This window comes from Ixodes scapularis, unplaced genomic scaffold, assembly GCF_016920785.2.
Source record: "Ixodes scapularis isolate PalLabHiFi unplaced genomic scaffold, ASM1692078v2 PGA_scaffold6__148_contigs__length_123643588, whole genome shotgun sequence".
Lineage (NCBI taxonomy): Eukaryota > Metazoa > Arthropoda > Arachnida > Ixodida > Ixodidae > Ixodes > Ixodes scapularis.
Window position 1 is genome coordinate 84,240,205 of NW_024609881.1, and position 26,688 is coordinate 84,266,892.

The window sequence follows — 26,688 nt, forward strand, 5'->3', positions numbered from 1 at the left end:
ACTACAAAACAGTAGTGATGGGACAAACCCTTATCCGAATCTGAAAATTCGGAGCCGTATCTGAAGATTCGGAAAGATTCGGAAGAGTAGCCGAATCTCAAAAGATTCGGAAAGTTCGGAGCGCTGCCATAGTTGCCAGATCAAGTTAACGAGTGTTTCAACTTTTCATGATATTAAATTCACTAAATTCTACAAAGTGCACAAAATAATGTAATACAATATCATTGTAATAAATAAAATTTTCTGCTTTGTTTACATTATTTTGGATGTTTGTCGAGAACGGCATCGCAGGAAATTTGGTTTCGGTTCCGGATTACAACCAAAATAGGCAAGCTTGGTGCATGTGGAAATACAAGCGCATGTTTTCATCGCCGCAAGAGATCGATGCCGTACGTGCTGTTCGGTACAGACAGATTTCGTGCCCATAATTACGGTCATAGTGGCACACACCACGCAAGTGAGTATGTTCTATTGGATTATCTTCAACGTGTGTCCACTGAGGTATTGTATTGTTATCGGAGCACGGGAAACAACTGAAACTCCTTGCGCCGTAGTATTACAGCCTCCTGTGCTGCATTTGTACCTTTCTGTTACTGACATCCGATTTAGTTACAGCATTCGTTTCGGAACAATAAAGTTACGTTGGACACCCCTATGTTGTTTCTTTTTCATGAAATGCAACACGCATAACGTTTCACGACCGACTTGCTGCCGAGAACGGAGAAACGCCATTGGTAAGCGGTCGAAGTTGGGACGAGCAACATTCATCTCGCTCTGACGCCTTACAGGTACAGACACACGCAGCTCTAGAGAAGGAGACAAATCATTTCCTTGCCTGAATATATTTATTGTGCGTTGCAACACATTATACACAGCACTTCGCTACATTTTATCGATCACCGCGAAACCGCACAGAAACCGAGACCGTACATTGGTTAGGCCTACGTCAACCACACCGATCAGCTCAGCTGGACCTGGGCGCGTGCCAGGGTTTAGAACGACAGTACAGTACATACCGTACGTTGAAATAAACATGACGAAATCTGGTTATGTGCAGTAACAGTACCTAAAAAGAAAACACAACTGACCGCATTCGCAAGGCTTACGACAAGGTTCACGCTGCCGTCTGCAACCAGCGACAAATCTGCCAAATATTCGTCGCGGGATGTTTGGAAATTTCTGAATCTGCCCGAATCAAAATCTCCGGTGATTCGTCCCATCACTACTGAACAGTATGTTTCCAAGGACGCTGTACAACCTCATATTGAAACTTTTGCTCCATACAAAATATCTCAAAAGTTCATGCATTCAATTTAATTATTTCGTTGGGCAAAATATTGAAAAAAGCCCGACTTGCTCCAAACAATGAACTAACTTGTTAATCCTCTGGTTTCAGCTTCCTAAAATGTACCAAACTATTTTTAAACCTTGGCTTAAGTTACATGGAACACCTGTATGTCGTAGGTCGGAGGCATGGGGAGTCAATTAACGTTTTCCCCATAAAACAGTGCATCCTTGATAAATAAATGGTCCCCACAGAGCATGCTGCAGCGTTACTGCTTTCAAAATTTGCGCTTTGCATGTGGGAAAAGAACACTTGGCACTCAAAGGAGTAGGATTATTATTATATTGATACAAAATTTTGTTATTTCCTTTAGGAAAATAAGCGTATATTAATCGAAGACCAACAGGCACCAAGAAGAAAATATTAAAATTATATAGCCAGTACCACTACTTGCAGTGTCTAGAGTCACATTTTATATATTGAGGTAAAATTTTTTTTTTAAAGCCATGTTCTTGATAGGATTATTCAGCTATATGCAAACGCAGCAGCTATTTTTCTTCCAGAGACATAAAATTACGAAGTTCGAGGTATGGATATTGCCAAGTTTTTGCTATGATACTTTTGCACAGCCCTCAATTTCACGCTGAAGCATACATATATTAGTTTTTCCTACTTATTTTATGAAAGGGACACATTTCTGTGCAACAAAAAACCGTGGCCCTCTGAACAAAGCTTATACGGACATTCCTCATAAATAGCGTTAACTACAAGTTGAACCTTGCATTTGCTTTGTAACTACTGAAGATGCTTCCCATATGGGAGGCGAAATGTCTAATAAAATTGTTTCTTCTGTTGTGTCACGTCGGTCCTTATTTTAATTAAAACGTGACATCGGCAATTTCTTTTTTTATCTCCTTCCTAAAGGGCATTGTTAGGAACCAAATTTTAGCCTTTTAGATTAGTGCACAAAGTAAGCCCTTTCCACCACCATAGTAGCTTTTATAACAGCCCATTAATTTTAAAAAAATGGTGACTTTGTTTACGTTTAGTTGGTGTCGTGCAGTATACGATTTTATTTGGACTGCTGCATTTAAGAGCAGTTGCAAATTATCCCTGTAACCAGTATTCGCAGGCACCGCCCTAGATCGATCCACAAGTACATTGACCCTTCTCCATCGCATTATATGATTTTCCAGCTTTGACAGTCTTTGCACAGTTCAACAAAGATTCAAGCGAGAATCAGATCAAAACATATCACAAAATTACCTTGCACATTGTTTTTAGAAACTTTGTAAAGAACAAATACTAGATGCCACACATCGCCGAAGACACCGCCGAGACTTTTTTCAAGGCCACTGGAATGCCCCTCTGGCAATATATAGAAATTTCTGCATCAAAACTAAATCTCTCTATGGCAGATAGAGGCGTTTCAGTAACAACAGAAATTCTCATGTATATACAGTGCCAATAGAAATTTCAATGCCAATGTATGCATTTCAATGGCAAATGTAAACATTTCAATGGCAAATGTAAACATTTCCATGGCAAACATGGGCATTTCAATGCTAAATATGCTCGTTTCGGTGGCAGTAGGGCTGGCGGCCAGGGACTATCGATGGCCAACAGCATTTTTATGATGCTATAGACATTTCACTGGCCATATAGGCCCTTTAATAGACCATTTTAACAATTCACTTCTGTGCACATCTTTGTCCACTAGGATGTAAAAACACATTTGGAGCACGCACAATAGCTCTTTCTAAATAAACATCAGACAATATTGCGCACACGACTGCGTCCCAGTGGCTGCATTTTTTTGCCCGGGCAACAAGCACTGGAAGGGTGTACGTAGTAGACGGCAAGACTCACCTTTTGCCAAATGTCCTCGAACTGCTCCACGCCTTCGCTTACTTTCTTTAAACACCTTTCTATTTCTCCTGCACAAAGAAAAGGACAGAAAACAAGTGTCATCAAGATAGGCACCACAAACCAATGCTTCAACAAACATACTGGACACCATCAGTCAGCAAACTTTGACGGGATACTGGCACAAATTATATTTAGGTACATTTTCAACTTCAGAAGTGCTGACACAGAGGGGAGCATTCCAGAGTCGAAATTGAAGAGTGTCAACTCTAGTCAAACAAACACTCTTCCCAAAGGGGAAAAAAAAAAAAAAAAAAAATTGTGGCACTCCGAAAACAACTTTTGTATTCCTTTCAACTTGCACAGCGACGTGTCTGCCAGCCATTTCTGGTACAAACATGCCTGGCTCCCAATTTTACTGGTGCTTACGGCATTTCCGCCGTAAACACACTAACTGCCCTTTGAGCATCGGAGCACCAAAACTACATAAACGACGACCAAGCAGCCCTGTACCTTAAAAAATCGGCTCCCGAGGGCAACTGATACAACGTCGACCCTCCAGGGGCTCTAACCTACACACTCGGCGAAGAAGTCGGCAAAGAATTCGACCGCCTCGATTGGACGCTTGAAGGTCAAGTGCGGTGCCGGCCAATCGCAGGCTCTCGATTCCTCGCCGACTTTTTCTCCAAGTGTCCAGATTAGGGTCCCAGAACAGCTCTATCCAAAAGAGGCCGAGAATCTTTCAGATTCCCATCTCGTAAGTCAATAGTGCAAAGGGTTTGGGGGACAAGATATGATACAATAGGCACAAAAGCAGCAACAGTCCAAAGGGGGGAGGGAAAACACTTTCACAGTATAATCCCTTCAGGATTATACTGAGATCACGGATGAACGCTAAAGCTGCTCTTGATCGCTCGCTCCTCCCCCCCCCCCCTTCCCAAAAGCTCATGCCTGGGGGAGCGGAGCATGTTCAACCACGCTAGAAGTTTTGACGCCGGCATTTCACTCAGGAGAGAAAGATGACGATAGCCAGCAACCGCTTGTTGGTAATAACCGTGTAAACACGACACCAAGTCACATTAAAAATCGGCACTAATCACTGCTGCCCTCATTTTCCCCAGTTGTCGCTAAATACACCCCGCAACTATCGCTGCAAACCAGTACTGCTAAATGGGGATGCTCCAAGAGACGCCTGCAAAATGGATACCAAGCAGAACTGTAACGTCACTAATGGGCCATTTCCGCAAATGTCTCACACTGTCTGTTGACAAACCAGAAAGCATACTCGCTGTTCTTCTAAAATAAAATCTATAATTGCTTATTACGCCCATATCGTTGCCGCAAACAAAGGCGGAAAAAGATTGCAACATTTTGCAATTAGAGTGATTAACATTTTGCATCGAAGAGAGATTTTAGGAATTTCAGTTTCAAAGAGTGCCAATAGTGAATGTCACACTAACAAGAAAAAGAAAAGCTTCCTTTATGTATGCGGAAGCAAACCATGCTAGACATGCGTGTTCGGAAAGTGCACCTTCGTACGCTTGAGCTACACAGATGCAACCCTTAATCACAAAGCACAAAGCGGACCCAAGAAGAAAAATATACATTCATTTGTTTGAGAACTGCAGACTACGTACAGATGTACAATCTACAAGGCAACTAGAAGGTCAAAGGCCCAAAGTGATGCCAGGTTGCCGGTGTCTATAACCTTAAACATGTCTATTACTTGTCCTGTATAAGGATGTTCATACTGTACTGTGTAAAAGGTTCATAGCTATTTGTGCATAATCATGCTCATAATCTGCCCAGTGCTTCATGGAGAGTAGTTTCCTGGAAAACATGATGTAGAGATCAAGCGAACCACTGTAAGGATACACCTCCAAACCTTGCAGACGTGCTAAAAGTTAAAGATGCCTCCAACATGGCACCAACGAAGAATATTCCAACATGCATGATGGGGAAAACACACAAGTCAGCGTGGTTAGACTGGGCGTTACTGGAAGTCGGTAACTAAAAAGTTAAATTCGAACAAAGATGGCCAAAGATCTTTCACTCCCTCCTAGCTGTAACTAGCAGACAACTTCACAGCCATGACTGGAGACTTTTCTCTCTCTCTCTCTTTCTTTCAAATATCAACCAGCAACAAAAAGGTCTTTTCACTGGAAGCAGCCAAAACAGATGTCGGTATAAAGAGGAAAAAAATTCAATCAATTGAATCTTTCTCAACCAACATGCACGTGTCAAAACAAAAACATACTCGCCAGTCCCACACAGGACACAGCCGGTGATAACTCCGCGGTTTGATTTACATGCAGGTCGACTTTCTGTGTTTTCGTCCAAACGCGTCAGCGCACACACCCGCTGACCCCAGAACAAACACACGGTGGACTTCCTAAATAAAATAAAGATAAAACAACAAACCGTGTTCTTCCGACCGCTTCACCTGTGTGACGGGAGTAGCAGAGGAGGGGGGTTAGGCCTACGGCACCGCCAAATCCGACCACGGACCATCTCATAACGCGACGTTCGTCGTTGCGAACGGCGTCCCGAGTCATCCGTGGTCGGAGCTCGTGGTCAGACACGGGCCCGCAACGGACGGACAAGCAATAAAGAACATTCGATAAAGGCGCGACCGAACGGGGGAACGTCTGGTTGAGTACCCGTTCAACAAAAGCACCGTACTTGTCTACGTTTTTCTTCGCGACGGGTAATGCGCACTCGCGGGAGGTACTCGTCGATTCGGGGCACGTTTTCGGACGGCTCGAATCCCCTAAATCGGCGGTGTAACCAGCCGAAAAAGGGCAAAAGTAGGAAGTATTCAGTGAAGGGGTCCCGCACACACCGAGGTTCAGTGGCATGTTGGCCGATGACGAGGATGAGATCCCCTAAACAAAACGGCGTACAACCGGTCGCGTCGTCACACACGCTCCTCGCAGGTTCCGCAACCCCCACCGACGCATTTCCCTGTCCTCAACGCGAAAAGTAAGCGCTTCAAACATCGTCGGTTGCTGTCAAAACGAGCCCGAACGGCTCGGATTCGCCGACGGGGACCCGAGCGACCATCTGATTTTGAGACCACGTCCGTGCCGTCGTTCGGGACGCTAGGGTCCATTCCGAGGCACGGGCGCGGGCAGCAGGGCCTCGTCGACGGGTCCGTCGGCGACGCGATGCCCGCAGGCGAGCTCAAAAAGCTCGGACTCACCGTATTTGAGAGGGGGCATCTTTAGGCTTAACGCTCAGTGCTCTCAGGAGGTCCCCCCAAGAGAGCGATAGTTGGGTTCAAGCAGTAGACAGTCGTCCCTGCGTTTAGGCGACGGACTCGCGATTTTTTGACAGGCGTTCAGTGCTTACCTTGTAGTTTCCTTCTATCGGCCATGGCTACGAATACACATAAAAAAGTTGCTGGAGCATAGTAATGCGTGGTGGGAATTAACTGCAGAGTGAGCACTTTAAGAAAATTTAATCCCAAAAAAGATTGCCAATATCTTTGTTCACAACCAAAATGGCTACCATCTGCTTATTACTTGCAGCGCAGCCGGACTATGTATTCATCCGCCGACTAAACGCTGAAAGCGAAATATTAGGCTCTGCGTAGGAGCTAAAACGAACGTTTTAATAATTTTAGCTTCTGTAGAAACTCTCAGAACTTGGCCAAAAGTTCAGCAGTTAGGTTTTCTCGCTAAAGCAATTTTTTTAATGAAAAAATAGTTCCCTGCGGAAGCAGTCTATCGTGCTGCGCCGCACAAGAATTGACTCGGGTTGTTTTCAAAAGCGATCCCATGAAAGAACCGAATATTGACTTTCTTTGGGCGTCGTTCGAATCACTTATATTAAAGTAAGTTTTGAATTTTTATGCTGTTCGCGGCGGACTCCAAGCTGAACGACCCTACCCGATAACAAAACGAGGCGAGGCTACGTCGCCGCGAACTCGGCGAGCACGCCTAGTGCAACAAATTCACGCACCACGCTTTCGAGGGGGTCGGTCCGTCAGTGTCGCTCGTAGTACGCGGATGCCCAGGTTTTTTGCGTCGTACCCGAAGGTTTCCCCGTTCTCGTCGCTTTACCGAAAGAAAAGATCCACCTACCTGTGTAATGTGGCGGCATCGTCACTTCGCTCCCAGCGTTGTTTGCGCCGGACGGCACCTCTCGTGTCTATCATTCCATTTCCGAATTTCGACGGTGTTCTTTGAGGTTTCGCGGCTCACCCGACGTGCAACTCGTGATCCGCGTCTGCTCGCACGGAAAAGTCATCTTTTAGGGTCGAAATCGCAAAGGAAATTAAAAAAATGTTTAACGCCGCAATGCCGAGACTGGTGGTAGTTTCCGTAGACGATAGAATAGAGCAGACGACACAGCCGGCCACTCGCAGACGACGACCGACCCGTCTGCCAACTTTCGCTTTCCTTTTTCTTTCTTTTTTCCTTTTTGAAAACAAGAACCCCGCAGCAACAATAAGGAATCCCCGAAAATATGGCAGCAGTCAAGTCTCAGAATTAGTGGCCTCTATTATTAGAGGCCGATATTGTCAAGCTGCCACGGGATATATTTAAAACTGCAGCTTTCGGGCGTCGATATAACCGCTGTCGCAAATAAATACCAATGGCACGAATGAATAGTTATCCATCACTTTACTTGGCTTTGTTTTCACTCACCCTTTTCAAGGTCTTGACATGAAAGGGACGATGAATTTGAACATTTGCGACAGTGTAACTTAACCCCAAGCCCCCCCCCCCCCCCTTTTTTTTTTTTTTTTTCACTGCATTTTAGAAATTACGCACGCAACACCCCCCCCCCCCCCCCCTTTTTTTTTTTCCCCTTTAAAAAAAACGAAAAAGAGAGGGGGGGAGCGTTATTTACAAATGAACACTAGAGCATGTAGGTAAAGTCGACTTCAACCAGAAAGATAAACACAAACTCAAACAAACTCGGGAAAATGGGGGCTTGGGCAAAATAAAGATTTTTAGACCCTAGGTTTTGTCCATGACCCAAAATATGCTTTTTAGAGACTGTTTTGTACCAGCCCCGAAATGAAATATAAATTTGTTGTTCTTTGTTTGGAGCTTGTTTTATTCTTTCTGTGCCAAGTCAACGTTATTTACAGGAACACACAATCATCCCATTTCCCAAATGTAAAACATCACATGAAAAAGCAATCGGGAACTATGCACACCGGGTGCACGCGTTTCTTTTTTAGATTCTTTGACTGCCAAGAAGGTTAGAACGCACTCCATTCTGAAAGTTATTTACAAGTAGTGTCCTATCGGTCAGCGAGTCAATAAAAAAACAAAAGGTCAGACTAGGTGATGTCATTACGTCTGTACTTGAAATGCTGCTAAAAATTAAAAAAAAAATAGGCAAGGGGGCAGAGGGTCTTTTACCAAATGAAGAACATATTGACAAGCACACCCATGCAGCGGCAACAATACATCAATACAATCCCTTTCCGAAGAAAAACTAGCCAAAAAAAAAGCACATTCCCAAAAACACTTTCATTTGCAGTTTTTCAGTGTAGCTCATATCAAGTCACTCTTACTCACACAAAAAAAAAACTCATTAAAACAAGTGAGCATGCTTCACTCAGCACCTCGCTCCACCAAACAAACAGATAAGAAAAAAAAAAAAACTGGAAGGAATTCCTGCGTTGATCGCAGCTCCCACAACGACGAGCCGCCAAAGTCCACCAGGGCGCAGCCAAGCGCCGCTCTTCAAAGCCGGGATCCAATCCAATCCTAGCTAGCACGAAGTCCAACCCAACGTACGTCTGCAAACCACGGGCCTCTTGCTCCTCCGTCCGGAGCAGTCACGAACGCTTGGCGTATGCACTAATGCCCTTCCAAGCCCGAGCCAGTTCCGGTCGTTCCAACCGCGGAGATCCGTCGGGTTTCAGCCGCTGCGTCTCCGTCTCTTCCCCGTAGTCCCGCGAATCCACGCACATTTTGCGTAAAATGACAACGCGGCGATCGTGAAGTTGCAGCACGGCGTTTCCGTCGAGTTACGTTCGTCGTAAAATTGAGGCTGTTCGTCTCTTTGGAAGATTTTCTCTACGCACGCTTCTTCCGAAGTACGACTTCCCGATGCAGCGATCCGAGCGTTCCGACGGATCCACCCGTCTCGACGGTAGTGCGTCCCGCAATCGGTGAGAGGCGAATTCTTCCTTGGGGGCCAGAACGCAGTGTTTTTATTCACCCCGCCGAACTACGACGGGTTCCGTGCCGTGCCTCCGTCGTGCTACCTGGTCCGCCCGTAGAAGTGGTGCTTGCGACGCGGTCCTCTGCCGTAGTCCGTGTGACGGCGTTCATGATGGCGCTGGTAAAACGGCGGGCCACCGGTCTTCTGAAACCTGTCAAACTGTGCAAGAGAAAAAAACAAAAAAACAAGGAAGCTTTTGAGACATTTCAAAAAACTCAAAAAGGAAGATGCATCAATCCAGCCACACTGCTGCTTTTTTTTTTTTTTTTTTTTTTTACTTCACATGAGCAGGTATGAATTTTATTTTGAATAAGGATAGAATATCAGCAGCTCTACCATTTCAGAAAGAAAGTCAAGACTCCATTAACCCAACCACCATGACCAAATTGATTTTCTTTTCTTTTTTACTCTCTGATAAGTTTTTTTTTTTTTGGGGGGGGGAGTTGTTTGTTGCAGTTTGAAGCAATGTCTTCGGCTAACTGAGGTGTGGTAGTTGCCGGAACAATACAAAGAAGGTTTACATGTCACAGCCAGCAAAGAATGCCTCAAAATGAGGGCAGAAATTGTTAGGAATCCCCAAGGCCCAAAAATCCGGAACCTGCACCCCACAAAGCACATTCCGCAATCGTTCCATGCTGCCCCGCCCAAGACCGTGCATCACTTGCTTGCCACGATTGATTGATCAATTAATTGGGTTTTAATTTGGTTTTACTGGTGCAAAAGCTATGATATGACTGGTACAAAGGCTATAATATGACTGGTACATAATACACTATTGCTGCGAAAGGATTAAGATGAAGCTGTAGTAGCAGGTGATACGATAATGCCATGAGCATGATCTGTGTACAGGTGTAAAAGGTATGAATACGAGTTCGAAACACAAAAATAATCACAGCCTGTGAAGAAGGCCGACAGCTCTGAGGAAGTTAAAAACACAAGAGCGTGGTATGAGATGTTTGTCACAGAGTAAAATCGTGGGATTTAGAGAAGCATGCCTTTTGTAAAGCTCAGGAAAGTGATTCCAGCGTTCTGGGCCCTACGCAATGCATTCAAGTAAAATATGAAGCATAGTTAAACGGCTGTGGCAATGTTCACAGTTTGGGGCATCTTCACCGCACAAAGGTACCTGCTTGCCACGAGAATCGGTAGCTACATTCCTGCCAGAACCACCAAAGAGATATGCACGCAACGCAAGTCACAGGCGACGCCAGTGCAACCTGGTGCAACGTCTTACCTGCGGCTGAAAGCGACCTTGCTGGTTCCTGAAGTTCTGCGCGTCCTGAAAGGGGTTGCCCCTGTACTGCCGCTGGAACGGAGGTGGCCCAAAGCCGCCGTTCTTCCGCTTCTGTTGGAAAAGACGAGACGAGAACGAAGTACTTGAGAGACCCCACCAAAGCTGTATTTCCAAATTCTCCTCAACTTCGCCACACTCCGGGCGACCCTTTAGAAAAAAATTTTATAACAAATTTTGCAGTGTGCAGCAGCATCGTGGCTGGCTCGCTTGAAACAAACATGAGCAGCAATTAGAGAGTAATAAGGACATCATTCGGTCATCATTACCATACTTTTCGTCGGTGCGTCTTCTACGGCGCGACTGTATGTATTTCTTGCTATTAAGTGTGGAGTTTAACTGCGAAAATTTGCAAAGGGAATCACAGTTCTTCGATTTGTTGACGAGAGTATTGAAGCTTGCTCTCGCTTGCGCAGATATTGCGATTGTGATACACACATGCAGGTTTTCATTGCAGTTTTGCTGCGTCAACCATACAAATATATATTAGGTGCGGTTTACGCAAAGCTGAGACTTGTATAACCTTTAGGCGCCCGTTTCCGGCTTGATCGGCGTCGGCGTCACCAAGGTCACCTCAAAGTCACGTGACCCCCAAGGTCATTCCAAAGTCACGAGACCCACCCCCCCCCCCCCCCCAGGTCACGGGACCTCCCAAGGTGACGCGACTGCCAAGGTCCCCTCAAGGTCACGTGACCCCCCAAGGTTACCCCCACGTGACCCCCCCCAAGGTCACGTGGCCCCCCCCCTCCCCGAGGTCACGTGACCCCCCTCCCCCCTTCCCCGAAGTCACGTGACACCCCCCCTTCCCCCCGAGGTCAGGTGACCCCCCCGGAGCATATTAAAGAATGAGGGGAGGAGGAGGAGGGGTCTACTCTTCCCTCAGTACTTTTCCCTCCTCCTCCTCAAGAGCTGCGCTCCAATTCGGCGTTACAGGGAGTTGTAAACGGCTTTCATTTTTTTTTCTGAAAACAATCGTTTATAAGGGGTGTGTGACTTACAGATAGAAAAATATGGTACATGATCGTTATTGTTTCGCCCAGCCTTTTTAGAATAGCCTACCTTATTTTGAGTTTTCTTTTTTTATCATTATTTAAATTTTTACAATTATTGAGTGTCTTCTCTCTGTAATTGAAATGTACCGGGGAATCGGGCTATCTACTGTATTTTTTTTTTTATTTGAAGTCTTCAATGGGAAATAGCTACCGTAGAATACCGTGCATCCGCCCACAACACACAAAGTGCCCATTCCCAAATTTGCAGAATCTGAGAAAATACACACAGTACATTTATATGTAAAATTGATGACAGGAGAAGGGCCCATCCCCCATTTTGTTTGCGATTATCTCCAAAGTTTGAGTGGGCGCTTGCCCGGTATGTTACGGTATGTTTTGAAAAATTGACATAGGACAAATATGCATCTCATATTTTGAGGTAATAACTCTTCCTGAAATATGCACATTTGAGTTATCAAAACTAGATAGCCCAAAGTCCCACATCCTCCATGTTATTTTCAAGCTGTCAAAATGATGCTTAATAGCTTTATTTGCATATCATTGATTTCTAAACAAAGAATGACACATCTTCTTATGCAGGCATGTAAAGTTGTCCTAGAGAGCTGCAAGTTTGCACAGTACACCTACATCCAATGTTAAATCTCCCCAGCAAATTTCATTCCAATCACTTGAGTGGTTCAGAAGTTCAACCTCTAGCCAGTGTCCCCCCTTAATAAAGTAATTTCAACAACAATCCCCCTTCCACGTATGGTAGGCTGTTCTAGGGCCCTTAAGCTAGCAATAACAATAAAAAATACACGCATTTGTCAATACATACCCTTTTAGAGGTCTCAACTGACTAACAGCAGTTATAATATTGGTTATGTGCACTCGAAGCCCCGTCTTGCGTGCACAAACCGAGACCAGCCAGCTCATTTATGCCACGAGAATCTTGCCGATTTTCCGTTTCGGAACTTTTTTTAGGCAAGACGTGCCCAGTTGGAATAGAGTTTATGAGTCATCCTCCCAAAAAGTAAAACAATGGTGTAACTGATCTATGGCTTCATGCATTGTTAGCTGTGATCATTTTTAGAGCGCTGCTCTTAGGCGCCCGTTTCCGGGAGAAAGAGGAGAGGATGACGAGGAGGGAGGAGGGTTTTTTTCCTCTAAAAACAGTGAGTGAGTTGTGTGATGTGAACCTCTTTCAGTGGGTTAAAAGCGGTCGCAAAAAAAAAACAGAATCTGAAGAAAGAATGGCACAGGTCACCTCAAGGAAGTTCCGACTGGTCAAAGAAGATGTGGAGGTATTTGGCGCAAAAAGTACCTCAACACGTTACGACTACCAATTAGCCCAAATGTCAACCTTACTATGGCCAGGGACGACAAGTTCTTGAAGGATGTTCAGAGGATGCTGAATACCTTTTGTAAGCATATCTTCAGCACACGCCACCAGTAAAACGCCTCGAGAAATGACAAAAAAAAAAAAAAGAAGAAGATTAACAACGAACGCACTTGTCGACTTCTGCGAGAATTATCGGCGCAAACACGGATCAGAAATTCGAGCTGTTCCCTCCGGTTCGTCTCTTCAACACGTTACGCTCCGCGCCGGAGTCTTCCACTTGGCTGAAGGGGATAACGTTTTATGCGATATCAAACTCCTCAGCCATCTGGGAGCACCTCAGGCCTGCGCTCCACGGCATCACGAGGAAAGCACCCGAGGTTAAATACCTTAATTCCTTTAGAGATGGACCTGCCGCACAGTATAAGCAAAAGAGGAACTTTTCCGCAACCTCTTTTGAAGCGGGATTCTCAGAAGTGACCTGCAACGTTTTTGAGCCCGGCAATGGGAAGGGAGCTTCTGGTGGGGTGGGAGGAGGTTCAATAAAGCGAAAGGCTCACCAGCTCGTTCGACGAGGAATGGCATAGTTGACGCGAGGGATTTATACTAAAAGACGAAAAGTGAAGCGTCAACCACTGCGTTGTGATTTACCGAGGAACGTGACATCAGCGCAGCTGAGGGATGGTTGCCAAAAGGTCTACGGACATTTGCCAGCACAATGGCCTCTCATCAACTAGGGAGACAGATGCTCGGTAAGATTTTCTACCGAGACGTAAGCTGCTTTTGCAAGTTCCCGAATTTTGTGCTTCTCCAGCTGCAAAGGATAAAAGTTTGAGCATCGATCATCATAGACGTGAATAAAATGCCATGACGTGCACTGAGCACAGAGCCGTTTTTTGTTTCTTATTTTGCAACTGTCTCTCGTCTTTTAGCACGCAGCTCTTAGGCACCCGTTTCTGGGTTAATCGGAGTCACCATTGGCGTAAACTGCGCATGTTTCATTATGGGACGTCACAGCTTCCCCACTAAATTTAGCGGAAAAGCTGAATTGGTGTTGAGGTCACGCGATGTCCAATTCCCCGCTAAAATTAGCGGGGAAACTTTACGCGCTAAATACAGTGGGGAATTTTTCGTTAAATTTCCCGCTAACTTTAGCAGGGAACTTAACCCGCTAAATTTAACGGGGAAATTTTCGCTAAGGGGAGGGTACGGAAGGGAGGCATAACCTCCCCTCCTATTCCTCCTCCTCAAGAGCTGTGCTCTAATTTCGCATTACAGAAAATTGTTAATGTCTTTAATTTTTTAGAGCGCAGCTCTTAGGCACCCGTTTCGGACCTGAGTGGCGTCAGCGTAACCGTGCGCGTTGTATTACGGGAATAATGCAACCAAGCGTGACCGCGCTCTGCATTGTGGGAAAATTTCCCCACTACACTTAGCGGAGAAATTTTTCCGTTACATACAGCGGGGAATATTTACCTCGAAATGGGAGGGGAGTGGGAGAGGAGGAGGGAAGGGTACGGAGGGGTCTACCCTCCCCTCCGTACCGTCTCCTCAAGAGTTGCGCTCTATTCGGCATTACAGATAATTGTAAACGGCTTTCATTTTCTTAAATTATTTTCAGCTTCTTTCTGCGAGATTGACCTTTCAGCTTGCCACTTCGGAGATGGTCTTTTTTTAATGAGAACTCCCTGAATGCAATAGATGACGTTCTCTCCGCACCCGCGCCCAAAAAAAAATTTAAGAACGCCACGGGGCTTTTTGAGATGCGAAAAAATGTAGCGATTGTATATCAGTTTTTACGCAACTATATTTTTTTAAATTTTCCGTAAAGATGCCGATTTGTTGTACAGAACGTGCATGCACTGATAAAAGAAATCTCATTGTTCTTTAAAATTAATCTTCTTGGTTTTCAGACGTAACAGTTGGTACTTTCTAGGTTTTTGCAAAGTAGCAGCAGCCCTCACCAAAATACTTCTTCAACTGCAAACAAAAACTGGCCGTATCAATTAAGAGCATCCTATAGCAGATGTAAATCACTCCATCATCAACATTAATGTCGGAATAAGCACAAGAAAAAAAATGTTTAAATGTCTATTATTTATCTTTAGTGGGGTACATTTTACAATATATTGAATTATATATAAAAAAAAAAAAAAGTGTGTCTGGGAGCTCAGCCATGTTTTCTATCAAAATTACAAATGATTCACTTTATAGTCTACAAACTTTTACAAACCTGAGGTCAATGCCGCAAAATAATCTTTTTTGGACTCAAAGATTAAGCCATTGGGAGAATGACCCTTATGAGTTCCTGACCACTCCAAGCTTGTTCTTGGGCATTTTCTCTTGAAATTATAAGTTGGCACATCCGACCCGGTTCCGTTAAATGGCGAAGAGCCACCCTCCGGATCGAGGCGAGAGCGATCACCAACCTTGCCCTTGTCATATTCGTCGTCGTAGCTGTCGTAGTCGTCATAGTACTTCCGCTTGTCCCTCGCATAGTCGCCGGCCCCTCGCTCGCCATTGTATCCGCCGTATCCGTTGTAGCCAGGATTGCTTCGGTTGCTCCAGCCATTCGCTGGAATGGATAGACGATGCACCCTCGATCAGCGAGACGGCAAACACTTCGAGCATGAGCACACAGCTCACTAAGATGACAACGTTATGTGCGTGCCCCTACATGAGGCAAAGTTAAACGGAAAGCGAGACAGAGGAACATCGAAGAAACCTACGGGGGCCAGCTTATAGGAACACTGGGGCAACTTAAGAGGACACCGAAGCAGTGGAAGTTCACATAAAAGTAAAGGAACACAAGCACTATTGAGGGACTACTGCCAAGACCGGTTATAACTAGGGTTCGGAGTTTTCGGTTTAAACCGATAAAAACCCATAAAAGTAAGTCTAATCCGTTTTCTAAAATTCGGTTTTAACCGAAAAAGGTAAGCTTTTTAGGGCTGCATCGAGGTGGGTGAGAGAAAGGGGGGGGGAGAGAGAGAGAGAGAGAGAGGGGGCTTTGCAAGGTTCAACATTGTGCGATGTTTTCGTGATTGCCCTCTTCCAAGGTTCAACATCCAACAAAAGAGGTTTTGGATTAGCCTTCGCGGGATAAAGTTCCACACCAACGTCTCTTATTAAAACTTTCGCTTTTAAACCTCGGCCCTCAAGTCTGTAACTGGATTCGTAACTTCTTGTCAAACCAACAACAATTCGTTCATGCTACTAACCACTCTTCGCCCCGATCTCCGGTTGCTTCTGGAGTGCCCCAGGGCACTGTTCTCGGTCCCCTACTTTTCTTAATTTACATAAATGACCTACCTGCTAATATTTCATCTAACATACGCTTATTCGCAGACGACTGCGTTGTTTATCGTCCTATAAATAACAGCACTGACGTTCACGCCCTGCAGTCTGATCTTCACCATATTGAGGCCTGGTGTGCTAGATGGCTAATGTCTTTGAATGCTAACAAAACATCCCTTGTTTCTTTTCATCGTAGGCAATTTTACCCATCTCCTAACTATGTCATTTGTGGTTCACTCATATCTCCTGTACCATCATATAAATACCTAGGCATTACCTTTTCAAACGATTTAACTTGGTCACCTCACATAACGGAGATAGCTAATGACGCGAATCGCGTCCTTGGCTTTCTACGTCGCAACCTACGCTTAGCCCCTCCATCGGTAAAGCTACCATCTTTCCACTCACTAGTCCGACCCAAACTAGAATATGCATCTGCTGTTTGGGACCCACATCAATCTGATCTTACTAAAACGCTCGAAGCCGTGCAAAATCGCGCAGCAAGATTCATCTACTCGGACTACTCTTATCATAGCAGTGTCACAGCGCCTAAATCTCAAGCTAATCTTCTTAACCTGGAATCACGGCGCAAAATTTCCAGGCTCTGCCTTTTTCACAAGTCTTGTCGCTCATCACTTGGCAGCTCTGTTATCGCACCAGCTCACCGCGTTTCATGCCGCATCAGTCATCAGGAAGCTGTCTATCCCCCCCATGCCCGCTGCACTGCGCATTTTTCTTTTCATTTTCCTGCCAGACAGCAAAGGATTGGAACGATCTGCCCACCGACGGCGTGCTCCACTCCAACCCGGCCCGTTTCAAGGCATTCATCGAAGAAATTTTTTGATGCTTCGTACTACCCTCGTGTAATACCCCTTACTTGGGGCATTTGAGGTTTAATAAATAAATAAAAATAAATAATAAATATATGTGTCCTTTCTGTGATCGGGCTTAGTGCGTCAAGTTCCCGGTCCCAAAAAAAAGTTCGGATGTGGGCTAGTATAAGGGTGTGTGTAGTAGAGGGGATGTGGGTTTTTCGCTTCAAGCACTTCAGAGGACATTGAGGAAAGCAGTCAATAACTTTCTTAACACCCCCTCTCAAACTTCCCTGTGGTTAGAAACATACTTACAATAAATTTTTATTTTTTTTTTTTATTTTGCAGTTTTTTTGGCTTCTTTTATGGTTATCATCTCAGACGGTCACGTCGTCAGAATGGGAAGGAAAAAGAAGCGCACTAAAGATTATGCCCGCGATTTTGAGGTGTGTCCTGACGGAAGTTGTAGCAAAGACCACATATGTATATGTGCCGTTATTCTTTGAGTGATCACAAATATCACAGCTACAAGGATCATCTGATCCGGTGCTCGATGGTGTTTCTTTCATATTTACGAAAATAAAAACGGTAAACATTTTTAAGAATAAATATACACCAAAAAGAAAAAAAACTAAAATTGAATTTTAAAATAAACACAAAAAAAAAAAGCATGCTGAATTTTGAAAAAATAAAAACCGAAAACGCGGAACCCGTTATAACGAAGTCAACGGGAATCGGAAATCACTTCGCTATATTTGCTATTTCGTTATAACCAACTCTGGTTACAACAAAGTGCAAAAGGAAATGGGAAATCGTGACCGCTTCGCTGTAGCCGCTCTTTCGTTACAACCGATTTAGTTATAACCAGTCTCAACAGTACTACACTTAAAGCAATACTAAACAGAGAAACATTAAAAATAATGCGACAAAAAAAAAAAGAGAAGGGGACACTGAAACAGCTTACTTAATGCGACACCGAAAGGCTTTTAAAAAGGCCATGAAGCGATTTCCGGCTTAATTAGGGGTTGTAAGAAGCACAAGCAGTACAGCACTCTCGACAATAAAACTGACCCCAAATTCACGCAAAACATTTCTTGCCCCACAAATTAATTGAGCAGAAAGTGGCACCATCCAGCCGGCCACAGCAAACTTGTGCCCCGCCCGCAACGACCCTCTTTCCTTCTAACAAATGACAGAGGAAGCGACATTCCAATTGCCGAGTCGGACTGGATCGTAGCATCCATTCATCGGGAGATGTCTCGGTCAAGGTCAGAATTTAAGATAGATGTAGGCATGGACATCGCATACTACGCGGCTGCCAGATTTAATTTAACTGCAAATAAATCACTCACTCACTCAGTCCCCTCGTTGCCTCGGCTGGAAGCGGCAACCCTAGGTGGCTCTTCAATACGAGGCTAATGGCAGCCCCTTTTAGAGTTATTTTCTAGGTGTGCCACATCATGTAGCACTTGGCACTTGTGCTACGCATGTTGCTTACAAGCTGCTTTGTCATCGACCCTTGCTTCGTGCCTCGACTGCGGCAACAATGGCGTCGAAGCGGAGATATCCCTGGCGTGGCATTTGAGCCAGAGCCAGCGTCCATCAAGGACAAAGCAGGCACTCCAAACAAAACAAAAATTTCACTCCTTTTTTTTTTTTTTTTTTTTTGGTTGTGACCTTTGAACGGCGGGGATGCCGTCTGCCGAGGCTAGTCGGGCGCGCACCAAAGGGACTTTATCCGGTCAATCAAGTCGCAGCTTTTGCCGTGCCGAGCGTCCTTGCCCACGTCTTATCTCGCACCATGGTCAAGGTCGGGGCGCTTACCAGCAAAGCCGTACTGCCTGGAACCGGCGTCCTGGAGGTAGCTCACGACGTCGGGCCTCTTGTTGTTCCCGTTCCAAGGGGGCCGCTGCGGCGAGGAGGCAACGCCGTTCCGGTCGGGCCGGTCATCCCAGCGGTGAACGGGCACTGAAACAAAGCGAAGGGGAATGCGACCTTACAACAGACCGCAGACTGCCAGCCACCGGTCTGCGTCTTCGGGACGTCCGCCAAATCGTTTTCCCAACGTTCCCCGACCCTTCCGGGTTTTCCCCGAATATTTTTATTAAATTTCCCAAATCTACAAGGTTTTGTCCGAGTATTTTTATAATATTCCCCGACCATTCCAGGTTCCTCCAGATATTTCAATTAAATTCCCCGACCCATACACATATAAAAAAAGAAAACGCTCAAAGCTTGGTTGTGACGGCTATTCGGCGGTTGTTACCGTTTAGACTGGTGAATGGGGTGGTGGCTTACGCTCCCCAGCGATGCCTCGGGCAACTGCCACTGGGCGCTCAAAGGGCCATCCACACCAACGCACATCACACCCTCCCGTTTCGCACGTCGGCCATTTTCCCCCCCGACTTGACCAATTTCCCGGCAATTTCCCAACTTGCCCGGGTGCTTCGAAATTCCTTCTTAATTCCAGGTTTTACGGGTTGGCAGGCGCCCCAATGTTTAGCCTTTCACCACCACAAACCCTTCACAAACTGCAAAACAAAAAACTTCGGAGGCAGCGCAAGAGGATCACAAGAGACCATTCTTTTGTCGGCCACCAGTCCTCCATTGTGCGGGATAGACAGAGAGTTGATTGCCAATCATACCGTCTGTGGCGTTCAAATTGTCGCGAGGAGCAAATCCTCAATGTTCCCCAGTCTCCGTTTCGTCCCAGCTATAGCGGCGCGACGCAAGTCGTTGACGCTGCCGGCAGACAGTGTCGCCCCAGACCAGGGACGGCGTAATCTGGATGAGGGTTAAGTTCGACCGTTTCGAAACCTGCTCGGAGGTCCGAACTTTGCAAACCGTTTCAAGGGACGGGTTCAACCAATTGGAAAGCGAGGCGTGAGGAACGCCGTGGAACCCGGCTACACCGAGCGGAGAGAACCCGGAGTGAAAAACGCGTTGCTGCGGAAGGGCACCGGACTTCGACGACCAACGTCCAATGTCGAGTTTGCCGAACCCGTCGATTAGGCTGGTTTTTGGAAGACCCCGTGAGATTGGACTCCTCCCTCCCAGACATCCTAAGGGAGCTAGCACCGCCTCCACCTTACCATGGACCGATACCTCGAAGAGAAAAGAGCGATTTAATCGATTGCACGGTCGACATTGCACGGTACAACACGGGCCAAAAGCCGACCTCGAAGTCGGCAAAAGCGTGACACTTCGAACTCGTCGTCAGTGTTTAAAGAGCAGCCTGTGAGACCCAACCGCGACGCAAAATCGACCTCCTCAGCAAAACCAACCTTCCGGTGAAACCGCCTTCCGCGGTAAAATTTAAGCCAACTTCTCCCGCGAGCGGGTCCCGGCGGTGGCCTCACCTGAGCCGCCCAACGCCGCAGGGGCCGAGAGCCGTCCCGCTTTCTCGGCAGCCAACGTCTCCTTGGTCCGCTCGACCCACTCGTGCGAGTCGCTGCTGTCGTCCGTGTCCGCCGCACTCACACGCCCGCCGGACTCCCGTCCCGGCGCCAGCGGCACCGCCTGGACCGCCGCCCCAGCGACGGGCACAGGCTGCGGCGCCACGCCGGCGCCGCTGCCAACCGCCCCGCGCACCGCACCAGCGTCTCTCCGAGCGTCACCAGAGCCCCCAGCCCGCGCCGCACCGATGACGCCCGCCTCCCCCCGAAAGGGCTGCAGCCGGGTCTCTTCCGTCTCCTGGGCGGCCTCTCCTTCCTCCGTATGGACGACGACGACGTCGACGACGGCGGACGAACTTGCGTCGGGCTTAACCGTCCAGCCCGGAAATGCCTCGGGCACGGGCTTGCGCGCCTGTGGCACCGTGGAGGTCGCGTCCGCTTGCACGTCTTCTCGATCAGTCACGTTCCAGTCTGTCGTCGAGTTGACGCTCGTAGTGCTCGACTCCGAGGCGAGCGAGGGCGACATCATTCCAGACACGTGCAACGACGAGGACGACGCTCCCTTTGCAATTCCCCGCGACGACGTAGACAGTGCCGACCCCTTTCCGCCGACGCGGCTTTTCTCTGCAGACGACGGAGGTACCCTCTCATCTGAATCGGAGTCCGAAGAGTCGCCCGCGTAAGGGACTAGGCTTGCTTCCGTCGTGGTTGTGCTGCCGGACGGGGTCGACGGAATGGGGGTAGGCCTAGGGGTAACTGCCTTCGAGACGGAAGGGGAAGGGGCGGGAGACGCCAAACTCTCAGTCCTCGTAGCAGACGTCAGCGCCGCCGGGCGCGAGATTCCGAAGGCCACCTTGGCGCGGTTCAAAGGGAGGGGGGTGGCGGGAGAGGAGGGCGGGTGGCCGTTGACGGAGGGGGTGCCGGCAGCCGTCATGGCCGCCGGGGAGGATGGAGACTTGGGCGGAGGCTGCCGGAGCCGCTGGGCGGTGGTCTCCCCCATCTCTGCCACCGTGGCCACTGCCGCCGCCGCTGCAACAACAAGGGGCCGAGCGCCACAGGTTGTCAGCAAGGGGGGGTCTAGGCTCTCTCTCTCTCTCTCAATGTCTCACCCTCCCCCTCCTCCTCCTGCCATTCACCGCGTAATGTACCTCGCCAAACCGCCCTTTAATCCTGCCGAATTCAAAGCCCCGGTCTCGCAGGACGTGCAACGGCGATTTGAGAAGCGGACCGGGACGAGAGGTCGGTCGCACGAGATCGAACGAGGGAACTGCAGCAACTTCGAAACGTGACGGTGCACGACATGACCTCGCGCATCTTTTGTATTATCGAAACGAGCGAGAGATTGAGGCAGGCTTTCCCGTACGCCATCACACCCACTCGTATTGACCGAACTCATCCAACCCCAGTATTGCCTCGCACAACAGCCAACCATCAAAAAGACAAGAAAGACAGGGGCCTACGAACCAAGCCGAAAGTTTGGAAAGACCCGTGACGAGCGAAATCGTTTAAATGTCGCACACAAAAACGAGGCAAGGACAGAGAAGCTACTCACAGACATGTCCGTTCCGAACGGGCTCCGGGACGTTCCGAACCGCGATGGCGGCCGCCGAGCTCGATTTCTGCAAAACGAGAAAAAAGCAAAGTGGTTGCAAGATCAAAACAACAGCAACCATAAAAGCAAAAAAAAAAATGTTATTCTGTTACACATTTGTTTGGTTTCTAAAACTGACGCGGTTGACAACCCTCCAAATCACATTTCCCCATTTTCCCACGACAATGAATTTAAGACAAGCAGACAAACGGCGAAACTTGAGAGCTTCTCAACACGCTGTTGGGCTGCTTCCCAGACGCTTCGCCACCTTAGCTAACAAGGCTTCCTCCAGAAGGGAGTGTCAGCCTCGTAAATGCATTTAGCGAAGCCAGCCCGGGAAAGCCGACACTACACCTATAGCTCGGCGGTTGAGCAGTAACCCAACTCATGTAACGGCAAACTCGACGAACTGACATCCGGGGTTTCCGAATTGCGACACCAGCCATGTTTTTGGAGCAACTCGAGTGTTGCAAAAGACGGCACTACCGTATTTAAAGGGACCATGAAATGACCTTTTTACTTTTTCCAGATAACTTTTACATTAAACCGTCAATGTTCACTGAATGCCAAACAGGCATCCGTTTTCGTCTCGGTTTATTAACTTTTACACAAAAAATTATTGAAATATCGACTTTTTCATTCTCTCCAACTGACCGCAAAAGAAGCCGTGACGTAAACCGTTTCCGGAACCGGAAGTTCTCTCGGCAGTAGGAGAATGGGAGTGTTAGCGGCAACAAGTTGGGGTGCGCCGGTAGGTTTTACTGCGCTGATGTCACCGACGTATTTCCTGAATCGGCGCCTCTCATCGCCGCATCGCAGCTGAGCGAAATTCAATGAGATATGTTGCGCTACAGCGACAGCATGGGACTAGTCCCATACGCCGGTATGCCTGTTGGGAAGTGCAGCGAGTCTTGTCACCACCCCGTCATTGTTGGCAGAAGGGCCGGCCCGTGTCAGTCGTTTGCAAAGCGACGTAGATGGCGTTTTTCGCGGCCTCGGAGATGCAGGAGCGAGCCGACGTTAAAAAAGATACGTTTGAACTACGAGTGTCAGCAAGAGCCACGTAAATACCTGTTTACACTCGGAGCGGACGCGCGCGCTTGATGGAAGTCTTGTATTCGCGCTGTTGGTAAGCGCTTCGGGACCGTTCTTTTACGATTGCAACTCGATACTGACGCGACACTCGGCAAAGAAAGGTTGGACCGGGGTCGACAGTGACGTGCAGTCTGTCAGAATAAAAATGGCATACCAATAACAAAGTGTACATACCGTGTTACGAAGGCAATCCATACGGCGTTTATTTCAACTCTATATCACACAAAACAAGAAGATAGAATCGACGAGAGTCCCTTTTCGACGAGTGTTCGTCAACGCTGCCTCGGAAAACAAGGGGAAGAGATTGACCTCCTCACCTCTTAATCTAGAATTGAGGTCAGTGATCAAACTATAATACGGGAAGGGTCCACAAGGGTCGCGCGGGCATATTCCATTTAGCACGCCAGCCGGTCGTAGGCAGACGGTCTTGCGACGAAGCAACGCAGCGCCGAGTCGGAATGCCTGCTAGGCCTATACGCTTCGTCGGAGTCGGTGAATCCAGCGTTCTTGTTCGTCGTGGTCTGTTTTAAGTACTGTTTTCTTGCTGCTTGAAGTCGGCACGCGCGGGAAGAACACGTAGAAAAATAAACGTTCAGTCAGTCAGAGTTTTGAGAGGAAGGAAACCAAAGGAAATAACCGTTCTGAACTTGGCCCTGCCCTACTGCGCACGCGCAGTAGTTGCTTCGTTTACCACACGATAGATGGCGCTTGGCTCTCAGCATTATCAAATTTGGCAATTTTCGCCACACATCTCTAATTATGCTACAAAATGTGGATCTGAATATTATTTAACAAAACTTTTAGGAAACATTCGCCGGCTATTTATTGTTTACGATCGCGGTGCTGGTGAGGTAGGCTCTTACCCAATAGGCGATGTGGATTCGGCTGACGTGCACCGATTCTGCGTATGCATCGTAGTGAACAGGCGAAGGAAGGAAGGCGCAAAAGAGTCCAGTTTTCTTTTAAAAGTTCTATAGCAAATAATTTTTTTTGGCTCCCTAGTTTTGTGTTTTTGTGTTTCTTTTCACACCTTTTACGACGTGCGGTGGATGAAACTCGATTTTAAAATCATTTCATGGTCCCTTTAAGCGCGAAACACATGTACGACGAAACCGTCCGATCAGACGTCCGACTGCGCAATACGACGGTCAAGGCGAGGGTTTTCAACGCTCTCCGATGCTACGAAAACCCTCTCCCTTCAAGGTCATTCCGGCAGTCCGCACGTCGGATCGGACGGTTTCGTCGTACGTGTGTTTCGCGCTTCACTCGCATAATGAAAGCACTTTTTTTTTCCCAAAATATCGACACATAGTTGGGGGGGTGCACTCATTATGTGGAGTAAAATTTTTGCGTTTTCAGATGTCATTTTAGGTGCCAATATGACGTCTCCACTGACGAAGGCACGCCCACGGCTGGTCGCAAGTGCGCCACAGTAACCATGCTCTATAAGTTACAAACCTTTTTTAGGGCGCCTTTGGCGTGCCTTTTGCCCAAGAAAAAGCGCTCTACGAAGCTCACTCAGCACGGAGAGCGACGCGACCGTTCTTAGGCCTAACCACTTTCACGATATCGCTGTTCAAAAGCGGATCACAGACGACGGCGTGTTTGTTGACATCAATGCAACCTATGGACGAAGGACGTCCGGCGTTGGGCAATTCCTCGACCCCAGCTTTACTAGGCATGCATGCCGCTCACTTTCACTGCCTGATCACTTCCGCAACCACGCAATTGCAGCCATACGAGAACAGCTTGGCTTGGCTTGACTTGGCCCGACCGCTTGGCGGCAAAAAAAAAAATTGGCTTGGTGGTTAGCCGGCTAGCTAAGTTGGATACAGTTCAAGACTTATGAAGCCGAAAATTAAAAATGTGTTCATTAAGCGAAAAAAAAAAAAAAATATTTATGCTTGTTGTGCGTATGCGTTCATTATGCGAGTAAGTGAAGTACCAAAGCACAGTGTCAGTCCGCTTTTTCTACACTTCTAAGCACTGAACTTTCGCATCGGACAGCCCATGTATTGTGCGTGCCAAGTGTGTCAGAACTGTCCCTCGCAACATGGATTCCGGCAAAACAAATGCAAATCGACCTACATCGCCAAATTGGAGAGAAAATAAATGGCAGGCTTACAACACAACGAATTGCAAACTTAAATTGAAGAGCAGGCTCACCTTGACAGATGGCGAGCCCTTGGGTGGCGACGTCCGCACATAGAACAACACGTAGGCTTGCTGGTTCAACACCTGACCTAGGCTCACCTGGTGAACCTGCGTGCGACCCATTCCCCGAAAACGTCCATGAGGAAACGGCAAGACGATTCGTTTGGCTTTTACCAACCAACGCTTGAAATATACACTTCATGTCCACAAAGCCTGACACGGGTGCCAGTCCTGCCGGCTTTTACGAGCAGGCATTTTCAAAGTTGGCCAGATTGGCATCTGTCCGGCTTTAAAAACAAAAACCGAGATGGCTGAATGCACCTTGTGGTTTCAGAAGGGCCAATCCATTGAAGAAAAGAAAAAACTCCCTTTCAAGGGGTATGAGGGACCTTAAAATGTTTTCCCCTTTTGTAAACATATCTCACTCAAATATTGTAAAAAGATGTATCTCTTCAAGCCGGTTTTGAGGCTGCATTAAGATTTAAAATTTCTTTTCTCAAACAAAAGATACAACAAAATATGTTAACCTCATTAGCTTACTTCTTACGGGTTGTTAGGACAATGTCCCACTAGAAAGCTTCCCTTCTATCTCATAGGGTGATTTCCAAGAGTCCACCATTCATCCTAAAGCTAATAGAATAGTATTTACAAAGGGGCGTTTGTTATTATAAATAAAATAAAATTTTGAAAAGGAAATAAATCGCACAAGAATTGCTTTAAGCTGAAGCAAACTACTCTTTACCTACTAAGTATAGGGCAAGAAGTAAAGCTGATGAATTTCAGAAATTCAATAAATGAACTTCTGAAAGGCAATGAATGACACTTGACAAAAAAATCAAAGCTGTGAAAATCACTCTCAAAGCTTTTCTGTAGGAGGTATTCACTGGACGCCATATTTGAGGGCAATGTTTAGAGCGCATGCTCAGAACAAGCTCACATTAATAGCCTGCTAAGACCGGTAACCTTGATGGTGCTAAATGCAAGCTCCAAAAGGACTGCGGAAGCACACTGTCAGCACGCGCTCAGCAGCAGCGCACACGGATATGGCCGCCTGTGAATACTCCCTATACTTTCAGTCCAGCTGTTTGAGACTCGAAAGTTGCTGCTTTTAGATTTTGTGGAAAGATACTCTGGGTTGTGAAAAATTGTAATTTCTGAAAAATCAGCAATTTTGTAATTTTTTGCTACCTTAAATGGCTCCTCTACCAATCGCTTTCAAACAAAGCCAAACAATCCAATACCCTCATTTACAGGGAGGAGGGTCACCTGGCCCCTGTAAACATCTTAGAGATTTCCATACAGTGCGGGGAAACAAGAAATACATCTCCCTTTATCAGTGCCCTCCCTCCCGAACGCTTCTAACACATTGGTCTGCACGCCTC

General features: G+C 46.9%; 2 protein-coding genes across 2 annotated transcripts in view; both read right to left on the minus strand.

Annotated features, from left to right (window-relative positions):
• Positions 1-6,810, minus strand: part of LOC8053757 (CCR4-NOT transcription complex subunit 3) — a 45,326-nt gene extending 38,516 nt beyond the window's left edge. The window contains exons 1-2 of the mRNA XM_029993883.4: positions 6,503-6,810; positions 3,155-3,222 (exon numbers count right to left, since the gene is read on the minus strand). Of these exons, the coding sequence (XP_029849743.3) occupies positions 3,155-3,222; positions 6,503-6,527 (93 nt within the window). The 5' untranslated portion in view covers positions 6,528-6,810. The remainder of the gene's footprint in view (positions 1-3,154; positions 3,223-6,502) is intronic.
• Positions 6,811-8,197: 1,387 nt separating this feature from the next.
• The window catches only part of LOC8053759 (ubiquitin carboxyl-terminal hydrolase 36), a 39,325-nt gene continuing 20,834 nt past the window's right edge, over positions 8,198-26,688 (minus strand). The window contains exons 12-18 of the mRNA XM_029993881.4: positions 25,319-25,414; positions 22,019-22,085; positions 20,431-21,495; positions 18,896-19,039; positions 15,392-15,537; positions 10,575-10,685; positions 8,198-9,499 (exon numbers count right to left, since the gene is read on the minus strand). Coding sequence (XP_029849741.3) covers positions 9,380-9,499; positions 10,575-10,685; positions 15,392-15,537; positions 18,896-19,039; positions 20,431-21,495; positions 22,019-22,085; positions 25,319-25,414 — 1,749 coding nt within the window. The 3' untranslated portion in view covers positions 8,198-9,379. The remainder of the gene's footprint in view (positions 9,500-10,574; positions 10,686-15,391; positions 15,538-18,895; positions 19,040-20,430; positions 21,496-22,018; positions 22,086-25,318; positions 25,415-26,688) is intronic.